Source organism: Macaca fascicularis, chromosome 7 (genome assembly GCF_037993035.2).
Source record: "Macaca fascicularis isolate 582-1 chromosome 7, T2T-MFA8v1.1".
NCBI lineage: Eukaryota > Metazoa > Chordata > Mammalia > Primates > Cercopithecidae > Macaca > Macaca fascicularis.
Window position 1 is genome coordinate 100,332,333 of NC_088381.1, and position 16,296 is coordinate 100,348,628.

General features: G+C 38.0%; 1 protein-coding gene across 6 annotated transcripts in view; it reads left to right on the forward strand.

Annotated features, from left to right (window-relative positions):
* Positions 1 to 16,296, forward strand: part of AKAP6 (A-kinase anchoring protein 6) — a 527,913-nt gene that overhangs the window by 210,948 nt on the left and 300,669 nt on the right. For all 6 annotated transcript variants that reach the window (XM_015453690.4, XM_073997217.1, XM_005561045.5 and 3 more), the window contains one exon: positions 6,900 to 7,151. In XM_015453690.4, the coding sequence (XP_015309176.3) occupies positions 6,900 to 7,151 (252 nt within the window). The remainder of the gene's footprint in view (positions 1 to 6,899; positions 7,152 to 16,296) is intronic.

Genomic DNA, 16,296 nt, shown 5'->3' on the forward strand with positions numbered 1-16,296 from the left:
CAGATGATCCTGCCTTGGCCTCCCAGAGTACTAGGATTACAGGTGTAAGCCATCACACCCGGCCTCTTCACATCAACTTTAGAATCAGTTTGTTATCTATAAAATAACTTGCTATACGTCAAGTTGGGAAGAACTAACATCTTGACAATATTGAATCTTCCTATCCAGGAACATAGAATACCACTGCATTTATTTACTTCTTTGATTTCTTTCATTAGAGTTTGTAGTTTTCATGTAGATCTCATACATGTTTTTAGATTTATACCTAAGATTTCATTTGGGGAATGCTAGTATAAATGATACTGTGTTTTTTATTTCAAATTCCAGTTGTTCATTGCTGGTATATAGGAAAACAATTGACTTTTGTATATTCACCTCATATTCTGCAACCTTGCTGTGATTGCTTATTAGTTCCAGGAGTCTACTTTTTTTTTTTTTTCCATTCTGTCAGATTTTCTACATAGATGATCATGTCATCTTTGAACAAGACAGTTTCATTTCTTCCTTCCAAATATATGCCTTTTCTTTCCTCTTTTTATCTTATTGCAATAGTTAGGACTTCTAGTATGATGTTGTAAAGGAGTACCGAGAGGAGACATCCTTGCCTTGCTGTCAATCTTTGCAGGAAAGCTTCTAGTTTCTCACTGTTAAGTTTGCTGTTAGCTATAGGTTTTTTGTAGATATTCTTTATCAAGTTGAGAAAGTTCCCCTGTACTTCTCCTTTACTGAGAGGGATAGTTTACTTTTGGGGAAATAAAAATATTTTGCCATAGGGAAATCTGTCACTCTGTTTTTGGAGAAAGGACAGTTTTGATAGTCAACTGAAGATTACTTCGTACTCTGCAATAGGTACGTTTTTGTATAAAGTTGCAATTTCAATTTCTAAGGTTTACTTGTGAGTTTTATTGCAACTAACTGTGATATTTCCTTAATCTGTATTTTAAAATATAAAGTACATGTTTTAGGTCAGAATCTCTTTTTAGCTTTTTGTAATAAACACATACACATATGGTGAGCATATGGGTAAAGAAACTTTTTTTTTTTTGGAGGCAGGTTCTTGCTTTAAGACAGGTTATTTTCTTGCTTTGGCCAGGCTGGAGTGAAGTGGTGTGATCATGGTTCACTGCAACCTACACCTCGTGGGCTCAAGGCATTTTCCCACTTCAGCTTTCTGAATAGCGGGGATTATAGGTGTGTGCCACCACACTTGACTAATTATTTAAATTTTTTGTAGTGATGGGGTCTCCTGTGTTGCCCAGGCTGGTCTAGAACTCCTGAGCCCAAGCAATTCTCCTACCTCAGTCTCCCAAAGTGCTGGGATTACAAGCATGAGCCTCTTCACCCAGCCATTAGGGGAATTTGCATTTCTTTCCTTTTTTTTTTTCTTTTTTTTTCTTTTTCTTTTCTTTTCTTTTTTCTTTTTTTTTTTTTTTAGGATTCCATTTGTGTGAGTTTTTGAAACTGAGGTGCCAAGTGTTGCTTCAGTACCTGGATGAGGATGTTGCTAGGAGGGCAGACTTCCTTCCAGATGCACATGGAGCCCTGGAGATTGGCAATTTGAGGCGCCTTGGCAGAATGTTGATCCATGTACATTTGTAATTTTACAGGGAAACCTTTAAGATGTTTTGAGAATGGTGGAGAAGGGGTATGATGGCCTCATGATGAGGCAGCAAAGAGATCGCCTCCTACGGACAATTAGCAGGAGCTGAGAAGTCACACTCAAGAGTTATTACAGTAAGCAATCAGAGCAATCACAAGAAGGGTGCCTCATTTCTGTCCCTAGCTGGTGAAAACTGGACATACTGGTTAAATATATAAGAGTTACTTTAACATCCCTGCATTTGTTTAGAAGAAATAAGATACAATGAAAAAGTATACAATAATATGTTTTACAAAAGGAAAACGTACCCCTCTCACATAAGCATACAACCCAATTTTAAAAAACAAAGAAAACAGAAAAACCAACTGACTCAGCCAACTAGAGTTTATTTGTAAACACTCTCAGGTCACCTTAGTGTTTGTATCAGCTGCTTCAGTAACCACAGAAGATTCCTTTCTCATTGACAGGAGACAGCAGCTGCGATTTTGAGACAGCAAGGTATCTGGAAGGTTGAGTGAAATGAGCAATTGGCAACATAATGTATTCAATGCATTTTGTTCTGTGAGTACTGAACGCCACAGGGCTATTGTGCTGTATGTGAATTAAACAAAGCAATGTAGAGGGTCAGTTTCCCACATTAGCACGGTAATATCTGTGGGAAAAAAATCTATGCAACTTTGAAGATATTGTTAACATTGTCATTTGCATTAATTCACTTTGAGATGGGCTCCAGATTAGCTTCATTTTCCTTTATACTTGCTAGAAAATAATATGGAAGCTACACAGAGTTACTATATAAAATTAGTGCTGATGATCACAGTGCCACCATGACTTTAAAGAGTTGTGCTTTTTGTAATTTCCAAGAATATGAAGGCAGTGTGTGATCCAAAATGAATTTTATGTGTATTTTACTGAGACTATAAACTGCTTTTCCTGTATTAGTTTAAAAATTATCATACAGCAGAATTGACTTTCTTTTTTGGTATACAGCTTAACCCATGTGTAGATTTGCATAACACCTCCACAATCTATACCAAACAGTTCCATCAGTCTGCAACACTCCCTTGTGCTATCAGTTTAGAATCATGCCCTCCCCATCCCCAGTCTCTAGTAGTCACTCATCTATTGTCTATCATTATAGTTTTGTCTTATGAGAATGTTATTTATATAAATAGAATTATACAGTGTGTAACATTTTGAGACTGGCTTCTTACACTTAGTGTAATGCCTTTGAGATTTATCCAAATTGTTACATGTATAGTGGTTCGCTTTTTAAAAAACTGCTGCATATTGTATAGGCGTACCATCGTTTATCTATTTACCCATTGAAGGACCACTTACCTATGATCAGTTTACCCATTGAAGGTTTTAGCGATGGTGGGCGGAACTTCTTTTCATTTTTGTGTGCGTATAAGTTTTCATTTCTCTTGGATAAACACCCAGGAGTGGAATTGCTGGGTCATATGGTAATTGTATGCTTAATTTTATAAGAAACTGCTAACCTGTTTTCCAGAGTGATTGTACTGTTCTGAATTCCCGTAAGCAGCACAGGAGAGTTCCGGTTGTTCTAGAATTCCTTAGCAGTTGGTGCTGTCAGTAATTTTTTTATTCTAGGCATTCAAATGGGTGTAAACTGGTATCTTATTGTGGTTTTAATTTACATTTCCATCTTGGCTTATGTAGTTGAAGATTTTGTATGTGCTTATTTGCCATCATGATATCTTCTTTGGTAGGTCAGCACTTGCGGGAAAGGTGTTTTTTTCCCCTTAGGGGTCCATCTGCTTCGGTGGGAATGGGGCCAATTTACCTTGCCCAGTTATGTAGGGAGTAAGATGTGAAAATCTAAGTTAACTGGCACCAATGATACCCTAGAGCCCTTTATATATTGTTTTCCCTGGATAGTTTCCTGGCAATCTTGACCCATGACCTGGTTCTGACTACATTCCTACATCTATTACGAAGGAGCCAAATCATGTATAAGAGGAAAAGATGGCATGTGCTTTGACATGATGCTTTCGTGGTGCGAAGACTCTATGTAACATTTTGTATTGCAGGATGGTGTGGAGTAGATGAGAAATGTGTATATGGCTATTCTGAGCTGCTAGCATAAAGGTTACCCAAGCCTTTTTCTCTCCTAGGTATGAAAGATATTCTGCATCTTTAGCATCAAAGTGAGATGCCAGAGACAGAGGCTAACAAATCTGACTTATGAATCAAGAGTATGAGGAAGTGAGGCCGGGTGCGGTGGCTCACGCCTGTAATCCCAGCACTTTGGGAGGCCGAGGCGGGCGGATCACAAGGTCAGGAGATCGAGACCACGGTGAAACCCCGTCTCTACTAAAAATACAAAAAATTAGCCGGGCGTGGTTGTGGGCGCCTGTAGTCCCAGCTACTCGGGAGGCTGAGGCAGGAGAATGGCGTGAACCCAGGAGGCGGAGCTTGCAGTGAGCCGAGATCGCGCCACTGCACTCCAGCCTGGGCTGGGCGACAGAGCGAGACTCCGTCTCAAAAAAAAAAGAGTATGAGGAAGTGGAGACTACTGCCAAGATAGTAGTTGAACAGTGATCACCATAGATACTGCCCATAGCATAGGCATACCCCATAGATGCTAGGAGGAGGGTCGTATTTGAGGAAAGGGTCACTGGAGGAGCTGGTGGCCTGGATGAGGTTGAAGCGCACCTGTAGTGGGAGACAGGAGTGAAAAAGTTGAACAAATAGAGGTTGGTGGCATAGAGGACTTTCTGATATTGTTACACAGGTGATGTGATGGTGAAGTCCACAGTAGAGCTAGGGTAGAGGCTTGTCCCAGTGGAATGGGTATGAAGGTCCTGGGAGCTGTGGAGTAAAGGAAATTTGAGACTACAGTGTTGGTTGGTTGGTTCATCAGTGTGAATATTGGCATTACCAAAGATAACGCCATGCTTGATATAGAGACAGTAAAATGTGAACCAGTTGCATTCTTCAATGTAGTGTAGAGGAGTAAAAGGGAAGAATGTAGGTAACAGCAACGAGGGAGGAAGACAGTAAGGTTTGTCAGACCAGGCACCTACTGGGGAAAAAAGGGTGTTAGAATGTGGGTGAAAGAGTAATGATCAGAAAGTACCAAAGTAGCAAAGAGGCATTGAGGCCAGCCTTCCCCCATCATCCGTACTATCGTCTCTCAGGTGAGGACTGGGAGAATGAGCAGCCTTCCCTGGGAGGGCAACAGGGGAAGTGGGACTCTTGTGCAGAATCAGGTTTGGGTGAGACCAGGAAGTAGATGGATTCTGTGAAGAAGTTAAGGAGTGTTTTTTACAACAGAATGGGGCAAAGTATAGAGAATTTGGAAGAACTCAGCAGTGGGAGGGAGGGAGTTTCTCAAAGTGGCACAGAACAACACAGAAATGAACATGCTAAGAGGACAAAAGATACAGGCATTTGTTTTGGGGTAGTGGTCAAGAGGTGTGGGAGAATACATGAAATAGACGCTCCAACCAGAAATCCCAGGCAATGTGGAATATCTGATGATAGCAATGAGAGCCCCGCTCTTCTGTGATGAGGCCAGCAGAGACGAGCCAATCTGGCTGTGATTGGTTCCCATGTACTGGCTAATGGGGTAATAGATTTTTTGCCCTAAATTTCTTTTGGACTGCATTACCTTGTGGGTGCCATTTGGGAGAACCTTACCCAATTAGTGCTTCAAAGTTCATCTAGTTTAAACTTTTATTCTGTTTCAAGTTATAATCACCAGTTTGTACCACTGTCACCAATTAGTTCTTGGGTTTCAAGAACTAATATTGGAGCACTCATTGGAATTGTACAACAATTAATATTCATAATTTAGCACAGCTTGTCATTCTTCAATAGATTTTTTCCCTTGTACATTTTTAAATACAGATTATATATTTTCATTTTTCTTTTTAAAAAAGTAACTGAATTACATGAAATCAGAAGGTTGTGTTTCCAGCATAGAATGACTGTTTTGACACTGATGGTGGGGCTCAGAACTCTAATGCTATCTTCAAATTTTGGCCCTAACAAAAATCATAAATAAAAGCTCAATTTTAAAAAATCACTAATGTACAACTAAAAATGAGTAACTGAGCCCTTTCAGCTGACACCATCATTTTGATCCTTAATGGTCTCTTACATTGCCCAAGTAAATACTACCATTCATGCCACTCATTTCACGCTGCTGGCCTCTGACAGCACAGTGGAAATTTGGGAACTTGTAAGAACAAGTGACATGTCAGATACCAAACCTTCCTACCTAATAGTATGTGTCAAGGAGATTGAGACTGAGTTAGTAATGTTTTTGTTTAAAATGTCTGCATGAAACAAGACAAAATTGTATTTTGTCTTTGGAATTTTTCTGGCTTTGTTTCATAAGAGTGATTCTGCTTGTAAAGTGTGGGTTGAAAATTTCGATATCCACTGTACATTTAGGCTGCGTGCAGTGGCTTACGCCTGTAATCCCGGCACTTTGGGAGGCTGAGGTGGGTGGATCACCTGAGGTCAAGAGTTCAAGACCAGCCTGGCCAATGTGGTGAAACCCCGTCTGTACTAAAAATACAAAAATTAGCTGGACATGGTGGCAGCTGCCTGTAAACTTAACTACTCAGGAGACTGAGGCAGAAGAATCACTTGAACCCGGGAGGTGGAGGTTGCAGTGAGCTGAGATCGCGCCATTGCACTCCAGCCTGTGTGACAAGAGTGAAACTCTGTCTAAAAACAAAAACAAAAACAAAACAAAAACAGAAAAAAACCCACTGAATTTAAATATTAAGTTGTATACTTGTGGGATAGTGACAATTGCCCCTTACATCAAATACCCCATAGTTCATTGAGAATGTCTGAGAGTGCCTTTGAAGCACACATTCTAGGTTATCTTTCTTCAAAGGTGTCTAGATGATGCTTCTAACCTGAAATATTGTGTGCCCAGTGTAGCTTAGTACTAGCAAATAAAACAGCCATTGGTTCCCTTCCAGAATACCCAACAAAAAATAAAAAAGAGAACAGACAGTGAATTGGAGAGATGCACCTCTCACCTTGGCTGAACTTTCAATTTGGGCATCTGCTGGAATAGTAGGATTTGTGTGGTTTAGAAAAAGATTAATTTACCTAAATGGTCAAAGGCCCAGTGCACAGGAATATGGCTTCCAACTGTGTATCTGAACTAAAACAAAGGCCCCAGATATCCAGGGTGCTACGGTTGGCCCTGGTAATTGGTGTTAGGTAAGAGTGAACTTTTCTACCACCCTCACCTCCCTCCAGGATAAGGCAAAGTAGTCCTCACATATTTTGCTTTTCTTTACTGCAGGACATTTGTGAAGATATTTCTGATCATGTTGAGCAAATCCATGCCCTCCTTGAAACAGAGTTCTCCTTAAAGCTGCTGTCTTACTCTGTCAACGTGATAGTGGACATCCACGCAGTGCAGCTCCTCTGGCACCAGCTTCGAGTCTCAGTGCTGGTTCTGCGGGAGCGCATTCTGCAAGGTCTGCAGGACGCCAATGGCAACTACACTAGGCAGACGGACATTCTGCAAGCTTTCTCTGAAGAGACAAAGGAGGTGAGTGTTTTCCTTGAAGTTAAGCAATGCATTGCCAGGTGTGACCATTTGAGAATGTTTTCAGTGTAGAGATATAGGATAGGAATTCTTTGTAGGTAAATAAGCAGGCCCTGATGGGCTTTGAATCTAGGCATAGTGACTAGAAGCTAGGGCACTTCCAATATGAATGGGGCTTTAGACCAGAGTTAGCTCATACCTGGTAATTTGCACACATGCCATTCGTTGTTATTGATGCTAACCTGGCTTCCTTTTCCTCTTCAATTGTTTAATAAATATATATTGAGTACTTATTATGTGTCAGACACTCAGTGCTAAGAATATAATAATGATAAAAACATGGTTTCTGTCTTCAAGTAACTTTGAGTCTAGAGGAAAATGGAGCCAAGTGAATAGACATTAAAGCCAAACTGATAAGTCTATAAGATGCCATTGGAGGACAGAGAAAGAAGCACCTAATCCAGACAGAGGAGGCTTTCCAGAAGAAATGACTCTACTGGAGACCTAAAGGAGAGACAGGAATAGACTGGTGAACAGAGGCAGAACATGTTCTAGGCAGAGGACATGGCATGATCAAATACCCAGAGATAAAAAGAGAATGGCAGGCCCAGAGAGCTACTAGTAGGACTGGAGCAAAAAGCCCAAGGAACCAGGAGGTGGGATTTGGGCTAATAGGTAAGCTGAGGTCAGATCATGAAGGTAAAGAGCTTTTTAAATCCATATTAAGAGATTTGGACTTTATTTTGAGGACAAAAGAAATGTTTGTTTGGCGAACTCCCATGATTCATGTTTTAGAAGAATCATTCCAGATACAGTGAATCAAATGGACATTTAGAATATTATACAAAATATGTTTGATTTTTCTTATATTCAGTACCTGGAAGATTTTATTGTTATTCTTGATGAATAACTTAAGAATGAACCCTGTACATTTGAATCCAAGTTAACTCTCTCATTCTTAAATAAAATGGACATATATTTATAGAAAAAAAGTGTTTTTGCTTGCTAAGCAGGGGCTGTACATATACATATACATATACATATAGATACCATATATGGATGCATTGTATGTGGGGAGTGGTGGGTTTGTGTTTGTGTGCGGGCATGTGTGTTTAGTCTTTTGGCTATTAATACCCACTTTAGTGTTCTACTATTAGTTTGTGTAAAACATATATTCTAAAAGTTTATAAGGCACTTATATTAATATATGAGATTAAAAGGCCTTATAATGAGTGTTGGATAATTCATTAATTTATTGACTTATTAATGTTACAGTGCCTCCAACATTATCAACACCACCAAACAAATCTGTACCTATTCTCACAAACCATTTATGCTTGTTGATTTTTGTTTATTCAAAATAAAGGTTCTTGCTGTGGCAAACTCCCCACAGGGCCTAGAACTCCATAGGAATCAAAATCGACTAGGCTTACCTCTAACTTTAAGTCACAGTCATTGTTTTCAGTTAGCTCTTCATTTTACTGTGGCACTTTAGACTTCAGTAGAGTAACCATAGGATGAATATGTGAGTTGTGTGTTAGTTCCCAGATGCCGTCCCTCCCAAGTAGATCCCAAGAGGGTTCTCAACTGGGACTCTTGTGGTTACGGGAGACTACAAAGAATCTCAACTGACCAACTTTGCCCTAAATCTGATATCCATGACAGAATGTGCTAATGGAGATCAGAGATGAGGAAGATTTGTCTAACCTCTAGAGAGATCTTTCTTTAGATACCTACCTGGCATCTTCAAGTCTATACATTCTTTTCTTCCCCCCTCCCCATTTGTTGTCCAACACCCAATGCTCTGTCCAGCATCCAATGCTGGTCAGTAATCAGATCTGCCTGCTTTCTACTACTAGAAGGAGATTAAAAATCATTGATTCAAATCATATATTTATTAAATCAATAAACATTTATTGATAATCAACTCTGTTGTAGGAGCTGGAGATATAGCAGTGCTCTAGGGTTTATTGTTACTGTTATTATTGTTCTGTGGAATACATCCATCATACACTTCATTGAACTTGTATCATTCATGAAGTAGTAGCTCAAGAAATGATGAAGAGCCATGGAGGGTAATTGTTGCTGGCCACTGTTTTTACAATTGTGTTGTGAATTTACAATAAGTTGCATCTATTCTCACAACACGAACTCAGCAATTATGAATGGATTTGATTGGAAGCAGTTTAGTGCATTCTTATGTTTGAAGTCAGTCTTTAGTCCTGTTGTAGAGATTGAAGAAAATGTATGGGGGTAAAGGAACAGTAGATTTTCAGTTATCCACTTTGTGGATATGTTTCTATGAATTAAAGTTCTGCCTCTGTAACCATACTTCCTGAAACTGGATTTCTGATCTTTTATTTCTGTGTGTCTAGTGTGACTCTATGAGGACATTTAAAATACTGCTTAGTTTTATTTATTTCTGCCAGCACACTGGAATTGTAAAACAGGAAGATAATTAGGATAAAATTATCACCTTTCTTAGAATAAATTCAACTATGAAAGATTTATAGAATGATGAGGGAAATGGCAAAAAAAAAAAAAAAAAAAAAAACAAGAAAAAAAACCAAATTAAAAAAGCACTGGTAAATTAGAATAGTAGCTGTCCTTCCAGTGAAGGAGGATTCATTTTTGTCTTTCTGAAAGTTAGTTAAATTTCAGAGCCACATAAAAGAGTAAGTTTGGAACTCTGGAGAGTGGCAAGTTCCATCTTCTTCTCTTCTTGAAAAAACAATATATGAATGTTATTCTTTATTTAATTATGGAGCAGACTATATCTAGTAAAAAAAAAAATTGGCCAATACCTTACTAAAATAAAACCAGTCAATAACCCAACAACAAAGAACACTTTAAGGCAAAGCTCAAAACTGTTTAAAAGATGTTTTCTGCAATTTTCTATATTCTAGACATTGTGACAAGCACTTTAAATTTGTTTCATTAAGGAAGAAAGGTAAGGGATATTAAAAGTAGTTACATTTTAACCTGGCACAGTGGCTCATGCCTGTAATCCCAGCACTCTGGGAGGCCAAGACGGGAGGGTCACTTGAGCTCAGGAGTTTGAGAGCAGTCTGGCCAACATGGTGAAACCCTGTCTCTACTAAAAATACAAAAATTAGCCAGGCATGGTGGCGCATACCTGTAGTCCCACCTACTCGGGAAGCTGAGGTGGGAAAATTGCTTCAACCCGAGAGGCAGAGTTTGCAGTGAGCCGAGATCACGCCATCGCACTCCAATCTGGGCAACAGAGCAAGACTCTGTCTCAAAAAAAAAAAAAAAACTAGTTACATTTTATATATGGAAAAACTGAATTTAAGAAGAGGTTAAGTGAATACTTCTATGTAACAAACCTGCACATCCTGCACATGTACCCCAGAACTAAAAATTAAAATTAAAATTAAATTTTTTAAAAAGAGGTTAAGTGAATACTTAAGGATATAAATCTGGGCATAATTACATAAAACAAAACCAGTTTTTAACTGATTTCTATTTTAATAATAATTATTATTTCTTCCCTGCCTTTCTTCCTTAACTATTTATTGATTTCTTACTATGTGTAAGACTCTGTGCATTCAAAGATGAATAACATATGTTAGAAATGACCTTCATAATTTTTTTTGTCATCACATAGTTCTAAGAGGTAGGCAGAGCAAGTGCTGTTATCCTCAATTTACAGGTATTATGATTGTATTCATCTTATAGATGAGAGGATTGAGGTCGAGAGAGGTGATGTCACACAGGTGATAGGAGTGGTAACTCTTAATAATATCAACACAATAGGAAACATTGATTGAGAACTTACCATGTGCTAGATGGTGTAGTAAGCACTTACCTAAAGGATACTTACCTTCTCCATGGGGATGCATTGGTCCTTCTAGAGTGTTCACAACATAGCACTTTGTGGATTCCTCCACTGGCACTTATAATGAGCCAAATTGTATCAGGCCAAAGTGTGTGCTATATTTTGAACTACATGAGGGTTAGTTCCAGATTATATTCATCTGTGTATCTACCACAGCACCTAGTTCATATTGCTGTAAAAAAGTCTGATTTGTTGAATTGAATTAAATAATGCACATAATCCCTGCTTTAGATGTGGAAGAGGGAGATATAATTTCAGTTTGATGAACTGGGAATTAATCATTGAGATTAATTATTTGATTCATACTTTCAGCATGTAGAAAATGGGAGCTCTCTTATGAACTATTAAAATAGTATAAATAAAAATGTTGAAAGATTTTTGTATATTTTTTCCCCTTGCCTATGAGAAACAAACCTTTGTTGTACTTCACAGTTGCTTGTCATTACTTGCTCTTCTCAGTCCACTGCTGTTCTGTGGGATGCATTCGGAATCATAGAATCCCAACATGGTAGGGCTGAAAGGAATCTGAAAAAGTCTAGTCCATGTAGACTAACATGTAAATTGATGGGCCTCTTACTAGAATGCCACAGCCCCCACAGGTCTGAGGACTCAGGATCTCCACATCTCTAAGTTGTGAATGTTAAATTTCATGTTCAGTTGGTGGTGAAACATAGTTTTAAAAAAAGAAAGATCTAAGAAGGCATTTGGAACTAGGCTTCAGTTAACTTAATTCTGGATAAGGAACAAAGCAAAATGTCTTGCTTCAAATTAGAAAAAAAAAGGAGAGGTGTTCTTTGCTATATATATATATTTTTTTTTTTCTTTTTTTTTTTTTTTTTGAGACCAAGTCTCGCTCTGTTGCCCAGGTTGGAGTGCAGTGGCACGATTTTTGGCTCACCGCAACTTCTGCCTCCTAGGTTCAAGCGATTCTCATGCCTCAGCCTCCCCAGTAGCTGGGATTACAGGCACATGCCACCATGCCCCACTAATTTTTGTATTTTTAGTAGAGACAAGGTTTTGCCATGTTGCCCAGGTTAGTCTTGAACTCCTAGGCTCAACCGAACCACCTGCCTCATCTTCTCAAAGTGCTAGAATTACAGGTGTAAACCACTGTGCCCGGCCTACTTCATAACATGTTAAATGGAGGTGTATTTAAGTGGAGTGCATGGCTAGGCAGCTCTCACCCAGCTACATGTACTATACAATTACATGTGATATTTCTGAAATAATGGCAGTAAAACCAACAGGCAACACCCCTAACTCCATATCTTCCTGAGACTTTATTATGTACATATGTTAGAAAACTATGTGGGAAGATGATGTGGAAGGCAGCAATGGAACTAAAAACATTAGTATTACTAAGCAATATTTTCAGAGATAAAACTCATTCATCTACTCTGAGAAACTTCAGAGAACTTTCTTTTCTTACAATTGCCTCTGCACGGTGAAATACTATATACTGTTTTTTGTTTTTTGTTTTTGTTTTTGTTTTCAGGGATGGATATTTTTTCACATTAAAAAATACAGTTTGAATAAAAAATAGTTACCCCCTGAGGGATAAAAGACTACAAATAGGGTGCAGTTTATATTGCTCGGGTGATGCACCAAAATCTCACACATCACCACTAAAGAACTTATTCATGTAACCAATCACCACCTGTTCCCCAATAACCTATGGAAATAAAAAAATTAAATAAAATAAAAAATAGTTATTACCCCCCGAGTGACAATCACTCAACTGTCTCACCAGTTAAGATGGCATTTATTCACTAGTTGAGATGGTTGGCCGGACTGATATGGTGGGACAGGATGGGAGAGAGCTTCCTCTGAAGCATTAAGTGTTTTTGAGTATGGTGTTTTCTTTTCTAAACCAGGACCTGGCTAGAGATTCCTGAAGATTTAAGAAAGGCAGCCATACTTTAGTCTCTGAGATGTATCCATTAAGCAATATATTCATGTAATATATATATTGTAATTATATATATAATGTAATATATATGTCATATATATATTTTTTTTTCAATATATTCATGTAACATTACTGATTGAGCATCTGTTATTCTTGAGCAAGACAGTATCCCTGGTCTTAAGGTGCTATGACCACCAGAATGGGGACTAAATGTATTTGCAAGACTGTCATATTCCCTGCTTGTCCAAAGGCAGGTGGCTGACACTTGAGTTTGGAGTGTAATTTTTACCTGGACCCTCAGATTTCTTTTTTTTTTTTTTTAATCTATCATATAAACGCTTTTCTTTAATCTCATATAAACACTGCAGTGCAATAACCATGATAAATGTAATAGAAAATCATGTTGCAAATTTCAACTATTAATTTAAATAGGTTTTATGGGATAGTTTTGGAATTTAACCATCGTTTTATAATACTATTTCTATAAAAGAGTAAGTTCTGAGTAATGAACAATCAAAAGATTGAAGAAAATACAACCTGCTTTTGAATTGGGAATCTCACTATTATGCTTTTAAAAATTGCATAAAGTATAACTTTTGTTTGGCTGACTGATTCCTAGTTCAGTTATGAAGCACAAAAGTTATACAATTCCATTTAGGTAATTTTTGTTGAGATTGGCAGTTAATATTGATTTCTTATTTTGTGCAGTATAATTTAGTATTAGCAATAACTTTCATCTTGAAACTTTCTTCCTCAATATACTTCATTTTTAAAATAATAACGTCATAAGAGTGAACATTCATTGAGCACTCATCCATGTACTAGACTTCTGTCTTACATATATTACCTCCTTTAAGCCTCTCAACACTCCATGGCGTGGCTTATCATTTCCTTTTTATAGATGAAGGAAATAAAGCTTAGCAACATCAAGCTACTGGCTCATGGTCACATAACTAATTAGTGCTAGAGCCAGAATTTGAAACTTGGGCTTTTAATTATTGGGGTTAACTAAAACTACATAATCAGAGAAAGAAATTATAAGAAGGCATAGAGAGACATTCTAAAATGTCATCATTCATTCATTCATTCATTCAACAAATGTGCATACTCTGTGCAGATCACTATGCTAGGTGCTACGGGTACCCTGGTGAGACAACCATTTTCTGTGTGATTTATACTCTCGTGGTACTTACAAACTAGTGGAAAAAGCAGATTGATCAGATAATCACAATAGTATTTATAAATTGAGATAAATGCTTAAAGAGAAAGCAGGGCTTACAATAAAAGATTCTGACTTACATGTGAATCTGGAATCTTGAAAAAGTGAAACTTAAGCTGAAATCTGAGTGATAAGGAAGAGTCAACTAGTTAAGGGGTATAGGCTGGAAGCTTTCCAGGCAGAGCAAACAGCATGTGCCAAGGCCCTGAGGTAGGAGAGAACATGGTATTTTCAGAAAGTGAAAGGAGGACACTGTGGCTGAGTGTGGCCAGTGAGGGGAGAATAGCATAAGAAAGGCCTCTTTGGGTCTGGCCTGGAAAGGGTTTTGGTTGTGTTTTAAAAATAGTTGTCTATGATATCGTTTATTTCTGTTTTCAGTCATATACTTGGGAGATCTTCAAATATTAAAGCAATATATCTTTGTGTCATTTTTTATATATCTATGTGTCATTTTTTGCTTTTATTATTTTTAATTGACACATAACAACTGTACATATTTATAGGGTACAGTATAATATTTCGATACATGTACACAATGCAATGATCAAATCAGGGAAATTAACATACACATCACTTGAAACATTTATCGTGTCTTCATGTTGGGAACATTCAGAATCCACTCTTCTAGCTATTTGAAAATGTAGAATAAATTGCTTTTAATTATAGTCATCTGACCCTGCTACAGAAACCAGAACTTATTCCTCCTATCTAGCCGTAATTGTGTATCCATTAACTAGCCTCTCGCTATCCCCACGCCCTACCTTTCCCAACCTCTAGTAACTGCTATTCTGCTTTCTGCTTCTCTGAGTTCAACTTTTTTAGCTTCCACATATGAGTGAGAACATGTGGTATTCGTCTTTCTGTGCCTTGCTTATTTCACTTAACATAATGTCCTTGAAGCTCATACATGTTGTCACAAATGACAGGATTTCCTTCTTTTTGAAGGCAAAATAGTATTCCATTGTGGATATATACTGCATTTTCTTTATCCGTTCACCTGTTGGTGGACACCAAGGTTGAGTCCGTATCTTGGCTATCATGAATAATGCTGTAATAAACATGGGAGTTCAGGTATCTCTTTGACGTGCTGATTTCCTTTTCTTTGGATATATACTCAGTAGTGGGATTGGTAGTTCAATTTTTAGGTTTTTTGAGGAAAGGTTTGGATTTTGAACTTAACAGCAACAGGATGCTTCTAAAGGACTTTAAAGAACTAACAGATTTGCAATTTGTAAAGGTTACTCTGGTGGCAGTGTGGAAAACAAATTGGAGGTGGGGGCATGCCAGTTTAAAGTAATATCTAATGGCCAGAATATAGACTTTGGGGACAGCTTTCATCCACGGCCGGTGTCATCTTTTGGTCCAAGCTACTCTTATGTAAGACAGCGACAATAGTACAGTCCCCAGAAGAAAAATTTAAGGATTAAATGAAAAAGTAATTGTAGTAATCAACCATCATCATTTATAGATGAGGATTCTGAGGCTTAGAAAAGTTAAATAAGGCTTTTCATCTGTTTATCTAGATGTTATGGAATGAGAGTGAGCAGAGTAGGAGATAAAGGCAGGGTGAAGGTCTGAAGGGAGAGAACATTCCAAAAACAAAACAAACAAATGAGCAGTAAAACCAGATGTAAGATCCTGGAGAAGCCAGATCTTGGGAAAACCTGGCTGAAAGGATCACAGGGTCCAACTGCCACATGGGATCCAGCTTCAGTTGGCTCACTGCAGTTCTTCCTCCAGAAAAAATGGAGATCTGGGGATGCAACAACCCTTCACTTTTCAGTTTTCTTTTTTCATTTCCTGAGGGGGCTAGGTTAGATCAGGCTGTTATTTAGCCAGTAGGCATAATAGGATGGTTCCTGGGGCTCTTCTACCCCAAACAAAGCATCAGTGAAAATCTTTCCATTTGTTGTATGAAATCGGAAACTGCAATAGTAATGAGACAAAAGCCTTAATTACAGAATTAAAGATTTAACAAATTAAAAATAGTTAATTGTAATGCTGTTTTTTTTAGTGCGAGGGAGTTTTAAATCAAATCAGCCTATCCAGAATTATGAATAGTAAGAAATATGTGCACTTAATAGCTCACATACACCAGTGGGGGTAGGACTTGGGGAGAAAAACATGCAGAGGGAGGAGGTGAGGCTATCTCTAATGATAA